Below are 17,416 nucleotides of genomic sequence, written 5' to 3' on the forward strand. Positions count from 1 at the left end.
ATTGGAGTTAGGACTGTCCCAAATAGGGTCACCGTGATGAGGTGGGATGGCTTTTGCATTATTTTGATCAAAATTATGTTAACTAAGTACCCTATATTATTTTCATGCACTATTGCTGTTTATTTATTGCAGGGTATTTGTATATTATGTTTCTGTCTTTGTTTTTTTTCTTTTTAGTGGCCATGTGTGAACATGCTCTTATGTGCTGCATGCACACCAATTTATATTTCAGTTCATTTCTTTAGGTTTTTACATATCTACCCTTAGTACAAGTCTACAATTCGGCCTATTGGCCAGTGTGAAAAATGAAAGATTTCTGCAATTTTGTCAATACAAGTTGCAATATAAAAAGAATTAAAAAACAAGCCACAAATGTGTAAAACATACATTTAACATAAAAACCTGATTTATACAATTGGCAATTTTTTGATGACATATTCCCTTTAAAGCAGATGGACTATGCAGTATTTCTCTTCATGAAAAAATATCATTTTAATGAGTTAAAGTGGTATTCCCATATTGTATATTTATGCAATTCCCACAAGTAGGCGATAGCTGTATAGTAGATGCAGGTCTCACGTCTATCTGGAGAACAGGACCCTAACACACACTGCTGTCAGTGGAAAGGGGCTGAAATTCCCACCATCTCTTGGAAATCCAATGACCTCTCCACTGATATCAGCATACCAAACGATGCGGTTCTCAAGATGGATGCGGGTCCCATTGGTGAGACCTGAATTTACTATACATTTATGGCATAGCCTGTGAACATGCCATAAGTGTACAAGATAGGAATAGCCCTTTAAAGAGAATCTGGAAGCTCTTTCTAACCCCAGTCTGCCCAAACAGACTACATGTGTGTGTAGGTTGTAAAAACAGCAGTGAATCCATACCTTTATTAAGCAGAAACACTGCTCTGCTGCAGAGACTTTCACTTTAGAAGTGATATGCAAATGAATCTGGAAGTGCTTGGGAAGGGACAAAGCACTTCCACTGCCCTAGTTCCATCTCCCCCACCCCCACTAGGTGATTGACAGCAGCATGGAGGGCAGGTTTAGGCTAAGAATGGAGATGGTAACCGAGGCAGTGCTCTGTCCTGCCCAAAGCACTTCCAGCCTCATTGGCATATCACTTCTAAAGTGTATTCATCTTCCTCAGAACAGCGTTTTTATGTAATAAAGGTACGGATTCACTTGTGTTCTTACAACCCACACATGTACTCTGTTGGGGGGATGAGGAGAGGGGTAAATTGTCAGGCAGATTTCCTTTAAATAAAACATTTACCTTCTTCATCTCTAAACAACTGTTTCAATAGAGTTTCTAATGATTTTTTGTAATTCTCCAAAATCCAGTAAGCCATGCTGCGCACAAAGGGGTCAGGATGCATTGACGACAGAGTGGGCTCTCGGCCAGATGACTCGATGCCAAGTACTCTCTTATGCAAGATTGATTTGTATGTTGAAGATTTTTCAAATTCAGATTCATAAAGTCTCGATATCACAAGAGCAAGCTGGATGTCATGTAACTTTTCAAGACAAACCTGGAAAAAAAAATATAGTAAAGCATTACAAACGTCTAAACAATCCATGCAATACAAGATTATGGAATAGACAGTACAAGAGGAATTCCTAATAATAAATCTAATCTCTTCCTACCTCCACAGCATCCTTCAGAGAGCCAGCAAGAAGGAAGAAAGCAGCAGAGTGCTCAAAGCGCTGCTTGCCGAGGAGAGAGAAAGCATTCTTCAGAGCAGCCTTCCTCCATCTCTCTTCACTGAAGTTGTTTCCAAAAAACTTAGTCATCCTCGCATCTTTCTGAGACCTAACATAAGACACCAAGAAAAAAAAATATTAAAGATTTCATTTTCAGTATTGTCCTTGTATAGCAGACTGTATCTCACTTTCGGTCAGGGCCGGCATCAGCACCCGGCGCACCCGGGCAAAGTGCCGGGGCCCTGAGCAGGCAGGGGGGCCCACTGGCGGTCGCGCACCCCGCTGGGCTATGGGCGGAGGAGAGCGGTGTCAGCGCCCGCCCTTCTCCGCCGCTTGCTCAGGGCCTCGGCAGCTGGATGCTTACCTCTCCCCATGCCTCCGCAGATCCGCTGTCTTCCTGGTCTGCGCTCCCTGTGACGTCTCAGGTCAGAGGGCGTGGTGACGGCTTTCCACCGCGCGCTCCCCTGAGCAGTCACAGGGAGCGCAGAGCGGGACGACGCCGGCAACGCTGGAGTCCGGACACGAGCAGCGGGCAGCAGGTGAGAAGGAGGGAGGTGAGTATTTGATTTCTTTTTTTTTTTTAATGTATGGAGGCATGGGGCATAATATGGGGGGTGGGGGGGTGACATCCTGCATGAGGCATAATATGGGGGGGTGACATCTTGCATGGGGCATCATAAAGAGAGGGGGGGGTGACATCCTGCATGGGGCATTATAAAGAGAGGGGGGGGTGACATCCTGCACGGGGCATTATAAAGAGGGGGGGGTGACATCCTGCATGGGGCATGCATTATAGAGAGAGGGGGTGACAGCCTGCATGGGGCATTATAGAGAGAGGGGGTGACAGCCTGCATGGGGCCTTATAAAGAGGGGGGTATATCCTGCATGGGGCATTATAAAGAGAGGGGGGTGTGACATCCTGCATGGGGCATTATAAAGAGAGGGGGGGTGACATCCTGCATGGGGCATTATAAAGAGAGTGGGGGGGTACATCCTGCATGGGGCATTATAAATAGAGGGGGGTGACATCCTGCATGGGGCATTATAAAGAGAGGGGGTGACATCCTGCATGGAGCATTATAAAGAGAGGGGGTGACATCCTGCATGGGGCATTATAAAGAGGAGGGGTGACAGCCTGCATGGGGCATTATAAGGTGGGGAACAGCCTGCATGGAGCATTATAAGGGGGGGGGGGACAGCCTGTATGGGGCATTATGTGGGGGGTAACAGCCTGCATGCAGCATTATATAGGGGCCAGTATCCTGTATGGAGCTTTATAAGGGGACCAGTATCCTGTATGGAGTGTTATATGGGGGCCAGTATCCTGTATGGAGCTTTATAAAGGGGCCAGTATTCCGTATGGAGCCTTATATGGAGGCCAGTATTCCGTATGGAGCCTTATATGGGGGCCAAGTATTCCGTATGGAGCCTTATATGGGGGCCAAGTATTCCGTATGGAGCCTTATATGGGGGCCAGTATTCCGTATGGGGCCTTATATGGGGGCCAGTATTCCGTATGGGGCCTTATATGGGGGCCAGTATTCCGTATGGGGCCTTATATGGGGGCCAGTATTCCGTATGGGGCCTTATATGGGGGCCAGTATTCCGTATGGGGCCTTATATGGGGGCCAGTATTCCGTATGGGGCCTTATATGGGGGCCAGTATTCCGTATGGGGCCTTATATGGGGGCCAGTATTCCGTATGGGGCCTTATATGGGGGCCAGTATTCCGTATGGGGCCTTATATGGGGGCCAGTATTCCGTATGGGGCCTTATATGGGGGCCAGTATTCCGTATGGGGCCTTATATGGGGGCCAGTATTCCGTATGGGGCCTTATATGGGGGCCAGTATTCCGTATGGGGCCTTATATGGGGGCCAGTATTCCGTATGGGGCCTTATATGGGGGCCAGTATTCTGTGTGGAGCAATTCACTGGTTTCTGAGCTATTGTGGAATTTACAATAGATATCGCTCATGTAATGTAAGAAGTGAAATCTTTGCATTGTATTATATATATATATTTCTCTTCGGTATCTGTGCATCATGAATCGTGGTATGTATTAAAGGGGCCCACTGAGACTCTTTCGCCCGGGGCCCAGAAAAACCTGGAGCCGGCCCTGCTTTCGGTTATAACATTTTCTTACACCAGAGTAGCAGAACTGTCTTTTTTGAGCAGAGTCTTATAGATAATTCTCCATAACACATACTGACAGGTTCAGTTAAAAAGCAAAATCTCATCACCCAAAACATCTGGACAAGTCTCCACTAAAAGTTACTTTGGAAAATAGATAAATTGCAGCTCACCTATATAACCCCCATATTACAGCTTTCTTCTTCATGGCAAGGTAGTATATGGCAGCATCTAAGGGATCGTTGTTTCTCTGGAAAGCTGCCTTAGCAATCTGAAAATTAAAAATGGAAATAAATAGCATAGTATAAATATAACATAGTATAACAGGGAGGTATACTTGTCTATAGTTTAGCTGCCATTCATCAGATATCAGAAAATCAGAATGATATTAATGTCCTCTTGCACTTTCAAACTATAGCAAAAGTTTTCTTTCCTATTCAAAGCATTTGAGACATAGAATCAGTCAAGAAAGCTTATGACAGCATTTACAAGCATTTCTCTGATGTAGTAGAGCTTTTCCATCGTTTTACCTGGGAGAATTACTTACAGATTCTCCCCCAGAGTCAGTAATTCAGTGTGGTGAAGTGATGAAGTGTAATGCATGTATCTGATTTGGGGAATAGTACGCAGCCCACTACCAAATCTCCTAGTGATAAAGCTGATACAATGCAGGGATCAATGAGGAGTCTGCTTAAAATCAGTACATCGGCTCCATCTCCCACCAGTAACTATAAAGTAACCAATCATCTCAAGGACGAATTAGAGTTTCCACAGGACTCTTTAATATTTGCTACCCAATGGCTGACAGTGCTGGACGTACTTCGGGAGATCGGCTGGTGGAGTATTTACACCTGTAGCACTTCTGGTCTCAGATACCAGGGGGAGGATGAGGATGGCCAGAAATGAGAGTTGCAGTACAGATTTGCAAACATCTAGTTATTTGTTAAGTGCTGGAGAATAAAAGGGGGGCAAAAAGGCGGTGAGCAATAGGAGATTTTTATTCCTGGCAGGCTTTCTGTATCGTAAAATTGCATCACAATAATTCTCAATATATTTGAAACAATTGAAGTACATCCAGCATACCTTTTCAATGCATCTCCGTAAGCTGTTTGTGTTTCGGACCCACCAGCCTACCCCCATTGCCCTGAGCTCTGCCCAGGTAGGGTCACCTTTCTGCATTGCTGGGAGAGTGGCAAGGAGCTCTTCTTCTGCCACAGAATGAAAAGCCCAAGCAAAATGACCTGTAGACAAGCCTAGAAGGGATGATAGTTAGAAATTACATTAGTGTACCAATACTCATTTACCCCAAAAAAATGTACCACAGAGGACTGATCAGACAAAACCAAACCGGTATAGTGAAAGGGAACTTGTCATGAAAAAACAGCAGGATTTACCTAGGATTTGCCATGGTGGTAATCTACAGTAAATACTGTCCCAAACATACACAGCTGTAACTGGATGTTCAGCTGCAGGGAGAAAATGAAGTTATATTCCCTCAGCAGCCGCTCGCTTCCAGTCATTGGGACAGTGCCGGCAGCAGTGAGCAGTCACCACTCTACATAGGAAGAGTGCTGAAATCACCCCCACTGATCCATGGCTGGCATCCTACTCTGTCCCGGAAAAGTGCTGTTGTGTAATGTGCTGAAAATGCATACGGGGTATTAATAAAATATTGTCCCTAATCAGCCAGTCTTAGGCTATGTTCACAAGTCCCACAATGGTATCCCATATAAACAATGATAATGATCACACAAAAACTCCAAAAATATGTGTAACAACGACTTGTATATTGGATATTAGTCCAAAGAACAAGAAACTGAGTGAATACGATCATAAAATGTAACTTTTATTGAATAAAGTTCACTAAAAAAGTGTGGCTAAAAGAATACACCAGTAAACTTCATAAAGTTGGTATCGTCACCAAATAACATTCAATGATGCATTTCCATAAATATGAATCACCAGGCATTAGCAACAGTGTTATGATGTGCAAAAATATACATCCAAAATAGCTACAATATTCCGAACCAAAGTTTTGTAGTTGCAAAGCAATCCTATATATCGGAATTGGTATTTGTAAGCTGAACTCAAGAAATGGAATAAATCCAAACTGTATATTTAGCATATTGAACCATAATGTTCATTACCTGGTGAGATAAAAAAATGAATGTGCGGGACGACCCTACGCTCCGACACGCGTTTCGTCGACCTTCTTCAGGGTGCGCAGTATGTGGTGTATAATGTGAGGTATGTATAGGGGTAGTGATCATGGAAAAAGTATGTACAGCTGTGCGTTCCGTGGCCGCCAACCGGAAGTCAGATGGTACATGGCGCACGTGTCCGATGATGACTTCCTGTGAAGGCGGACTTCCGTTCATGGTCCATGACACGCAAGCGCTGAGTTGCTTGGCAACATGAGCGTCAGCGGTCACCAGGTCCAGGAAGAACTTGGAAGTTCATCAATCATACACGAACGCACTCATCTGAAAAGCGGGCAATGGATGAAAAGGTTTGAATAGCATGTTGGCAGAGTAAGTAGATGTTGTGCTGCATATAAAGGACCCTTCAAATGATGAGAGTTGTCAAATATGAATTCCCAACTACACATGTAAATTACATATTATATTAAAAAATTATACATACTAGAAAGTTGCATTAAAATACAAGAAAATATAAAATAGGTAAATAAATAACAATCAATATTATAGTACAAAAATTAAACCTGATATGCTAGTACATATATATACTAGAAAATTGCATGAAAATATAAAATGAAATATGTAAAAAAAATAAATAACAAACAACAAATGTTAAAGTAAATAAATCAAACTTAATATGCTAATGCATGTAAATGTGACAACGCAAAAATTGTGCGCACAAAATGTTTATGTGAAACAATGATTAAAGTATGTCATCAGACAGGTGGCACGAAATACATATATTATATAACATAAATAACATATACATACATCACTCACCTGCATGTATATGTTATTTATGTTATATAATATATGTATTTCGTGCCACCTGTCTGATGACATGCTTTGCACTTGGTACCTCAATGTAACGTACCATTTATTTTTGGATTGATTTGAATTTAATTTTATACCCATTATGTTGAGCTTCATACTTTTACATTACACTTAATTGTTATCAAACACACAACATGGCACTTGAACTGATATTTTTTCATGGATTGAAATATAATATTATTCTTATTGTCCATTACGTCCCATATTTATTTGGTATACCACACGTTTTTTTGATATTTATGGCATGCATGATTTTTTTTTTTTGCGTACCTTGCACATTTCTGTCCTTTATCTTTTTTTTTTTTTTACACCATTCACCCCACTTCATTCATGTCTACATTGTTTTTACACCATTCATCACACAACATCTATTTGATATTTTGACAATAACGGCATTGTTTCACATAAACATTTTGTGCGCACAATTTTTGCGTTGTCACATTTACATGTATTAGCATATTAAGTTTGATTTATTTACTTGAACATTTGTTTGTTATTTTTTTTTTTTACATATTTCATTTTATATTTTCATGCAATTTTCTAGTATATATATGTACTAGCATATCAGGTTGAATTTTTGTACTATAATATTGATTGTTATTTATTTACCTATTTATATTTTCTTGTATTTTAATGCAACTTTCTAGTATGCATAATTTTTTAATATGATATATAATTTACATGTGTAGTTGGGAATTCATATTTGACAACTCTCATCATTTGAAGGGTCCTTTATAAGCAGCACAACATCTACTTACTCTGCCAACATGCTGTTCAAACCTTTTCATCCACTGCCCGCTTTTCAGATGAGTGCGCTCGTGTATGATTGATGAACTTCCAAGTTCTTCCTTACGTGGACCTGGTGACCGCTGACGCTCATGTTGCCAAGCAACTCAGCGCTTGCGTGTCATGGACCATGAAAGGAAGTCCGCCTTCACAGGAAGTCATCATCGGACACGTGCGCCATGTACCATCTGACTTCCGGTTGGCGGCCACGGAACGCACAGCTGTACATACTTTTTCCATGATCACTACCCATATACATACCTCACATTATACACCACATACTGCGCTCCCTGAAGAAGGTCGACGAAACGCGCGTCGGAGCGTAGGGTCGTCCCGCACATTCATTTATCTCACCAGGTAATGAACATTATGGTTCAATATGCTTAATATACAGTTTGGATTCATTCCATTTCTTCAGTTCAGCTTACAAATACCAATTCCGATATATAGGATTGCTTTGCAACTACAAAACTTTGGTTCGGTATATTGTAGCTATTTTGGATGTATATTTTTGCACATCATAACACTGTTGTTAATGCCTGGTGATTCATATTTATGGAAATACATCACTGAATGTTATTTGGTGACGATACCAACTTTATGAAGTTTACTGGTGTATTCTTTCAGCCACACTTTTTTAGTGAACTTTATTCAATAAAAGTTACATTTTATGATCGTATACACTCAGTTTCTTGCTCTTTGGACTAATATCTAATATACAAGTCGTTGTTACATATGTTCACAAGTTGTGCTTTTTTCCGGCAGGCTAAACCTGCTCTTTTGGCATTAAAGAAGCTGCTTACAAAAAGCAGGTTTTTCTGAGTTTTTGTTGCATTTTTGTCAGGTACGTTTGTCTCTTGTGTAGTGTTGAGTGAATTTGTTCGGCATTTCAAATTCAGGTTCGGGGTTCCGGCTTGTTCGTGCCAAAAAAAAATCGGCTCCGCAGATGCACATCCCTGTTTTGCCACGCTGTTACACAGATAACATCAGGGATGTTCATGGGCGGAGTTGATTTTTTTGGCACGAACACGAACCCGAATTTGAAATGGCGAACAAATTCGCTCAACCCTACTTTTGTGCATGCTGATAAAATTTAGTGCATAAAGAAAAATGAGTTAACCTTCTCAGGTCTTTGCACCAAAAATGCAGTAAAACCTGATACCTGTGTTTTTTACTGTGTTTTTGCACTTACTCATTGGTTTCTTTGGGTGAAACAACACCGCAAAAAAATGCTGAGAAAAAAAATGATTAATAAGTGACATGCTGAATTTTGCAAAAAGTAGTTTTACAAATCAGTAAGAAAAAAAAATGTGTGTGCATGATTTTTCTGAAATCTCATAGCCTTTGCTGGTACTGTAAAACACAGCTTAAAATTTGCATAAAAAAAGCAGCAAAAAAAAAGCAACGTGTGAACATAGCCTTATTTTATTTTTTTCAAATGTATTCACCTATATTTTTCAATTGTTGACACTGCGGGGTGTCATCATTTATGTAACAGAATAGGACAATTCAAGCTATAGCACAAGTATCCCAACATGCCAATGTCCCATCCCCTGATGACGCCACATCTGCGGTGAAACATATTGGGGTACTTGTACTTTAGTTTGAATTGTCCTATTCTGTTACATAAATGATGACACACTGCGGTGACAACAATTGAAAAATATAGGTGAATAGCTTTGAAAAATAACATAAGACAGGAAGATTAGGGACAATATTTTATTAATACCCTGAATGAATTTTAAACATAATCAATAATAAAAGTTTAAATTTTATGGCTAACTAGAGAGCGATTCTAACATGGGGTTCAACCCTTTTGGTTGATTTACAATATATGCCTCCAAAGCCATAACCCCCCTCCCCCACCCCAAAAAATAAAAGTACAAGCACATAAAATGGTAAATGGTTCAACTCTAGAACTGAAACTCTGTACATCAGTGTGACTGACTTGCTGCGATTTTCCTTTTACACACCTGTACTTACGGATAAGCAGCATTATACAGCAGAGTTACCTTGATGAGAAAGCTGAGCTCTGTAAGCCGGAGGAAGGGAGGTGGTGAGAAATGTATGAAGACGAACAGCCAGGAAAAATTTCAGGCCACATTCATCAAGGGTCTCACCGCCTGTCAGGAAGAGTTTATCAATTCATAAGCTTACACTAGATGCACTGGTTTAAGAATAAAATATTATTTTATTATCCAATATTGATCCCAGAAATTAAAAAGCATTTTAAATACGAAGACCGACAAGTTTGATTGTTTTGTAAAGCTACTGTTAGATTATAAATACATATTAGATGAAAGTTGGCCAGACCTACAGATCAATGTGCACACTGATCATCCAATGTGTATATGGGTGTCACAAATTGTCCCCAACAGCAGATATTTAGGGAAAAAGAAGATCAGGCATGTTAACCTTTAATAAGCCCTTTTTTCTCTCAGGGAATAAGCCGCTGCCAGAAGAGTCTGCCAGTGGCTTCATTTGCACCCTCAAAATTGAAAACATAGGCATGCTCAGCTAATCGACCCTGCCTGTGTAGGGGGGAGTCAAAAGGAATAGCTATGGTTGCCAATAGCAATATGTAGGGAAATTTCACTTCAATGCAATCATGACACTTTCCCTAGGGAATAGAAACAATCACTTGTGAAACTGGAATTTTTTTTTGTTGCAAAACTTTGAAGCACAGACCAGGCCAATATATTATACTGAACATACTAAATGTGACTTCTGAACATCTGTAAATAAGTATTGTTTTATTGAGCTGTTTTTTCAAATGTAGTTATCTGTGCCTTTAAAGAACATTCTGAGGCTCTTTCTGGAAGAATCTAAAAAAAAAAATAAACTAAGAGGACAATGAGATTCCCTTTTTAAAAAAAATGTATACATCAGTAAAAAGAAACCAAACCACATATATTGGTATACAGGTCTTTGAAATGTAAATCCATCAACATCTTTACATCTTGCATTTATTGCTGCATTCCTGAATTTAGTTCATATGCAAATGAGATGTTAAGTGCTATGTCTGAGTGTGACTGAGCACTTGAGTCACTGCCTTCTGATTTGGCTTCCCTGCTCAGCTCCAGCCTCTTTTGCTTGATAGGTCACTGTCAGATTTCCTCACTTGGCACCTGATGTCACACAGGCAGTCAGCTATCTATCAAGTGAAAGAGGCCGATGCTGGGAGCTGAAACAACCACTGGAGGCAAAGGCTCAGGAAGTGTTCTGTCATGCCCAGAGCACTTAACACCTAATTTGAAAATTAATGGAAATGTGAATTACTCAAGGATGCAGCAAGAGACAGAAGATATAAAGGTGCTGATGGATTTATATTTCAAAGACCTGCATATGTAATATAAGCTTTTGAGGAAGTTAATATTACTGACAGATTTCCTTTAACTTACAGTCGACTGGTCATTTTTGTGCAACTATAGATTCCAGAGCCAAATATATTAGTTTAACATACAGTAAAGGACATCCATTACGATGCCTCATAAAAAGCCACAGGCATATGTCAAAAGACCCTCACCCAACATATATGCTGACATGTCACTACAGGTGTGATATTAAATAAGACTAAGGCCTCATTCTGATGTATGTATTTTGGGGTTTTTTTTTGCATATGAGAAAGAAACAGACATTTTTTTCATTGGTGTGCTGAATCCAATTCTCATCCACTTTTGATCCGTGTGTCAGTGTGGCATCTGTTGAACGTACTAATAGACTATAATTAGTACATGTTCTATCCCTGAAAAGCCTTGATAAGAGAATGTACGTGAATAATGGAAGTCTGAATGAGGCCTAAGACACACGTATATAAAAAGGAATAAAAAAAATGTCTGAATCTAATATCCACTGACATGGTGTCAACCCCTTTCCAACTCCCCTCCCCAAAAAACACGTTAAAGTATATGTGTATTACCTTGACTGCGGTCTCTGCTCTCTCCAATATCTGTACTTGTTGTGGCAATGGTGTCAGCCAGAGCCATTAGAGACATCTGCTCGATGCGAGTCAGACCGGGTAAGCTGGAATGGAGCAAATGTTTAGACAGAACGGTAGAATGTTCTGGGCCAAAGTAAGTGGGGCTGTACTGAGACAGGTCGATGATTTGCGGCTTAGTGTTTTCTTCTTCGGAGTCCATGTTTGTAAGCTCATCAGTGCTCAGAGACGGAGCCTGGAAGAGCTCATCGTAGTTTTCACCATTTGCATTGCTATCAGTTTGCTTGTTGGAGTTGTTGTGGTTGCTGGATTTTTCTACTGTGGATGTGAAGGAGGAATCTTCATCAGCAGCCAGAAGGGCATACAACGGTAGGGGAGGCACAGAGTCAATCTCTGTGTAATCTGCAGTTTCTGGCTTACTGAAAGTTTTAGGATCTCGAGAAGTGCTTCCACTCGCACTAATTGAGAGTGATCGAAGCCTGCGCTCCGGGTTGGGTTCATTGTCGTTAATAGAGACCACTTCCCCTGCAATGCATTTTACCAGGTGAGAAAGGATAGCTTTTGCCCTGCGCACTTTTCCCAGATCCATTAATTCTAATAATTGCAATGGATGATATTGAGGTAAAATGGGAAATAAAGCATGAGCAGCTTCAAAGAGTCCAGAGTCTTCCATCTCCACAGGAAGATCATACGCAGTTCTCTTTCCCATAAGTTTTTGTGCTAAGCTAGTCATAGATCTTGTCATGGCTTTCTTTGGTGGGTAGAGACCAGATGCAACAGATTGGCTTTGCTTTACCAAATTTGTGATAGATGGGGTGCTCCCGTTATAAGAATCTGTGCTGGACGAATCCTGCTTAGAGAAAGGCTGCCACTGGGAATAGACATGCATTTCACAATCCATCCCCACAACAAGTATACCATCCCGAACCCAAGACAAGGACACCGGTAAAGGAAGGGAGCCCTCCACAGAAGACACCAAGTCTACGGACCTCAACAGTACAAACCTAGGCTGAGATGTGTTTTTGGCTGTATTCCAGAGCTGCAATGCAAAGTCATCCTTACAAGTGTGTTCTGGTAGTTTTCTGGCAACCTGGCCGTACATAAGCAGTTTGCAACCAATGCCGATAGTTAGTATGTGTGAGCCGTCCTCTCTGGACATCCAGTCTAAATGAACCAAATGTTTTGTGCTGGGTTGAAGCTGCTTGTTGGAAGAGAAAAACACATCTTGCTTATTGTAAGCTACAAGATTATTATCAATACTGATTCCAGTCTCTAGCATTGTACTTAGCTCATCCAAATGAATAGTCTGTTCCAGGATCCAACAAGAGCCGCCAGTCGATTCACATTCAAAGATGCTCACATGCATCAAAAATTCATTAGTGGAGTTGTTGGTTTTATGTGGCATCTGCTTGAAGGCTACGGCCAGGCAGTTTGTGTGCGCGCAGCTCACTTCTATGGGCCTGCCAGGTACACTCACTGTGCTGATATGTAAACCATCCTCATTCAGCAGGGGCCATTCATCCCATGTGTACACAATGCCATTCTCCACGTCAGATGGAGAAAGTGAAAGGTCTGAATCCACCGTGCACCTCCAGAATCTCACTTTACCATCCGAGCAAGAAGTGGCTAATAGGTAAGGAGCGTTACAAACGGGGTATATTGAAGAAGAACTCAGGTGCCCTAAAATGAAGTGAAAAAAAGAATCATGGAGTCAGTCATGGGCGTACCCAGGATCAAAACTAGGGGGGGGGGGGGGATATATATATAGTACAATGCAAAGATTTCACTTCTTGCATTACATGAGTGATATCTATTGTAAATTCCACAATAGCTGAGAAACCGGCAGATCGCTCCACACAGTATACTGGCCCCCATATAAGGCCCCATACAGGATACTGGTCCCCATATAACGGTCCATACAGAATACTGGCCCCCATATAACGCCCCATACAGGATACTGGTCCCCATATAACGGTCCATACAGAATACTGGCCCCCATATAACGCTCCATACAGAATACTGGCTCCCATATAATGCTCCATACAGGACACTGGCCCCCATATAAAGCTCCATACAGAATACTGGCCCCCATATAACGCTCAATGCAGGATACTGGCCCCCATATAACGCTCCATACAGAATACTGGCCCCCATATAACGCTCCATACAGAATACTGGCTCCCATACAGTACAGACCAAAAGTTTGGACACACCTTCTCATTTAAAGATTTTTCTGTATTTTCATGACTATGAAAATTGTACATTCACACTGAAGGCATCAAAACTATGAATTAACACATGTGGAATTATATACTTAACAATAAAGTGTGAAACAACTGAAAATATGTCTTATATTCTAGGTTCTTCAAAGTAGCCACCTTTTGCTTTGATGACTGCTTTGCACACTCTTGGCATTCTCTTGATGAGCTTCAAGAGGTAGTCACCCGAAATGGTTTTCACTTCACAGGTGTGCCCTGTCAGGTTTAATAAGTGGGATTTCTTGCCTTATCAATGGGGTTGGGACCATCAGTTGTGTTGTGCAGAAGTCTGGTGGGTACACAGCTGATAGTCCTACTGAATAGACTGTTAGAATTTGTATTCTGGCAAGAAAAAAGCAGCTAAGTAAAGAAAAACAAGTGGCCATCATTACTCTAAGAAATGAAGGTCAGTCAGTCCGAAAAATTGGGCAAACTTTGAAAGTGTCCCAAAGTGCAGTTGCAAAAACCATCAAGCGCTACAAAGAAACTGGCTCACATGAGGACCGCCCGAGGAAAGGAAGACCAAGAGTCTTAACAGCAGCTCAGATTAGAGACCAGGTCAATGCCACACAGAGTTCTAGCAGCAGACACATCTCTTCAACAACTGTTAAGAGGAGACTTTGTGCAGCAGGCCTTCATGGTAAAATAGCTGCTAGGAAACCACAGCTAAGGACAGGCAACAAGCAGAAGAGACTTGTTTGGGCTAAAGAACACAAGGAATGGACATTAGACCAGTGGAAATCTGTGCTTTGGTCTGATGAGTCCAAATTTGAGATCTTTGGTTCCAATCACCATGTCTTTGTGCGACGCAGAAAAGGATGGACTCTACATGCCTGGTTCCCACCGTGAAGCATGGAGGAGGAGGTGTGATGGTGTGGGGGTGCTTTGCTGGTGACAATGTTGGGGATTTATTCAAAATTTAAGGCATACTGAACCAGCATGGCTACCACAGCATCTTGCAGCGGCATGCTATTCCATCCGGTTTGCGTTTAGTTGGACCATCATTTATTTTTCAACAGGACAATGACCCCAAAGACACCTCCAGGCTGTGTAAGGGCTATTTGACCAGGAAGGAGAGTAATGGGGTGCTACGCCAGATGACCGCCTCCACAGTCACCAGACCTGAACCCAATCGAGATGGTTTGGGGTGAGCTGGACCGCAGAGTGAAGGCAAAAGGGCCAACAAGTGCTAAGCATCTCTGGAAACTCCTTCAAGATTGTTGGAAGACCATTTACGGTGACTACCTCTTGAAGCTCATCAAGAGAATGCCAAGAGTGTACAAAGCAGTCATCAAAGCAAAAGGTGGCTAGTTTGAAGAACCTAGAATATAAGACATATTTTCAGTTGTTTCACACTTTTTTGTTAAGTATATAATTCCACATGTGTTAATTCATAGTTTTGATGCCTTCAGTGTGAATGTAAAATTTTCATAGTCATGAAAATACAGAAAAATCTTTAAATGAGAAGGTGTGTCCAAACTTTTGGTCTGTACTGTATAACGCTCCATACAGGATACTGGCCCCCATATAATGCTCCATACAGAATACTGGCCCCCATATAACGTTCCATACAGGATACTGGCCCCATATAATGCTCCATACAGAATACTGGCCCCCATAAAATGCTCCATACAGAATACTGGCCCCCATATAACGTTCCATACAGAATACTGGCCCCCATATAACGCTCCATACAGAATAATGGCCCCCATATAACGCTCCATACAGAATACTGGCCCCCATATAACGCTCCATACGGAATACTGGCCCCCATATAACACTCCATACAGGATACTGGCCCCCATATAACGCTCCATGCAGGATACTGGCCCCCATATAACGCTCCATGCAGGATACTGGCCCCCATATAACGCTCCATGCAGGATACTGGCCCCCATATAAAGCTCCATGCAGGATACTGGCCCCCATATAAAGCTCCATGCAGGATACTGGCCCCCATATAACGCTCCATGCAGGATACTGGCCCCCATATAACGCTCCATGCAGGATACTGGCCCCCATATAACGCTCCATGCAGGATACTAGCCCCCATATAACGCTCCATACAGAATACTGGCCCCCATATAACGCTCCATATAGAATACTGGCCCCCATATAACGCTCCATGCAGGCTGTTCCCCACACATAATGCCTCATGCAGGCTGTTCCCCCCACATAATGCCTCATGCAGGCTGTTCCCCCCACATAATGCCTCATGCAGGCTGTTCCCCCCACATAATGCCTCATGCAGGCTGTTCCCCCCACATAATGCCGCACGCAGGCTGTTCCCCCCACATAATGCCGCACGCAGGCTGTTCCCCCCCACATAATGCCCCATGCAGGCTATCCCCCCCCCATATAATGCCCCATGTAGGATGTCACCCCACCTTATAATGCCCCATGCAGGATGACACCCCCCCCTTCCTTATAATGCCCCATGCAAGATGTCACACCCCCCCCCTCCCTTATAATGCCCCATGCAGGATGTCACCCCCCCCCTTATAATGCCCCATGCAGGATGTCACCCCCCCTCCCTTATAATGCCCCATGCAGGATGTCACACACCCCCACCTCACCCCCCTCCCTTATACTGTCACAGGCCTCCATACAATAAAAAAAATAATCAAATACTCACCTCAAGTCTCACCTGCTGCTGCTGCTCCGGACTCCAGCATCGCCGGCCTCATCCCGCTCTGCGCTGTGACTGCTCAGCAGAGAGCACGGTGTAAAGACGTCACCGAGCTCTCTGACCTGAGACGTCACAGTGCAGCAGCCGCGGAGGATGCAGGAGCTGCTGCGGAGGCATGGGGAGAGGTAAGTATTGTACCACCGGCTGCCGGGGCCATGAGCAAGCGGGGGGAGCGGGCGCTGACGGTGAGGGTGCGCCCCGCCTGCTCAGGGCCCCGGCATTTGCCCGGGTGCTGACGCCGGCCCTGGTGTGCGGCTTGCGTGCCTGCTTCTAGGGGGGGGGGGGGGCAGCTGCCCTCCCCTGCCCCACGGTGGGTAAGTCCATGGAGTCAGTAAATGTATATCTCACAGGAGAAAACTGGAAATCAGTCCACCGATTTTTAGGACAAGGAGCACAAGTGCTTTTCTGAGGGCTCTCCAAGGGGAGAACAACAAAGTAATCAACAAGGGGATAATCATCATCAGTTTGCTCCAGTTTAAGTCTAGGTACTGCTTCTCATCAGACAAGATTAAACATAACAGTCCCTATAAACAGAGGGGGCTTAAGTGGGTGGGCCACAGTGTGTTGTAATGCTACAGTGATATTGATGATAAATCCTTTGGATAGGTCATTAATATTAGATCACCATTAATCCTTACCGATCACCTGTTCTCGCCGGAGGCAGCGGACAATTGTAGACAGTTGTGGAGCTAAATAGCATAGCTCCATCATCTGTTTAGTGGCCACTGCAAATAAGATCCTATTCTCAGCCAGCGCTAAAAACCAGGGCTGTGGAGTCGATAAGCTAAACCACCGACTCCAACTCCTCAATTTCCCTGACTCCCGACTCTGACTCCACAGCCCGGCCTCACTACTCAGCATGTACATAAAG

The 17,416-nt window shown here is 42.8% G+C and overlaps 1 protein-coding gene across 2 annotated transcripts in view; it reads right to left on the reverse strand.

Moving 5' to 3' along the window:
• DMXL1 (Dmx like 1) overlaps window positions 1–17,416 on the reverse strand; it is a 136,809-nt gene that overhangs the window by 45,544 nt on the left and 73,849 nt on the right. For both annotated transcript variants that reach the window (XM_073676944.1, XM_073676939.1), the window contains exons 18-23: window positions 11,581–13,278; window positions 9,674–9,784; window positions 4,927–5,096; window positions 4,017–4,114; window positions 1,656–1,821; window positions 1,285–1,540 (exon numbers count right to left, since the gene is read on the reverse strand). In XM_073676944.1, the coding sequence (XP_073533045.1) occupies window positions 1,285–1,540; window positions 1,656–1,821; window positions 4,017–4,114; window positions 4,927–5,096; window positions 9,674–9,784; window positions 11,581–13,278 (2,499 nt within the window). The remainder of the gene's footprint in view (window positions 1–1,284; window positions 1,541–1,655; window positions 1,822–4,016; window positions 4,115–4,926; window positions 5,097–9,673; window positions 9,785–11,580; window positions 13,279–17,416) is intronic.

The sequence above is a fragment of the Phyllobates terribilis genome, unplaced genomic scaffold, assembly GCF_046119375.1.
Source record: "Phyllobates terribilis strain yellow unplaced genomic scaffold, ASM4611937v1 Scaffold_1__5_contigs__length_1240528914, whole genome shotgun sequence".
NCBI classification, from domain to species: Eukaryota; Metazoa; Chordata; class Amphibia; order Anura; family Dendrobatidae; genus Phyllobates; species Phyllobates terribilis.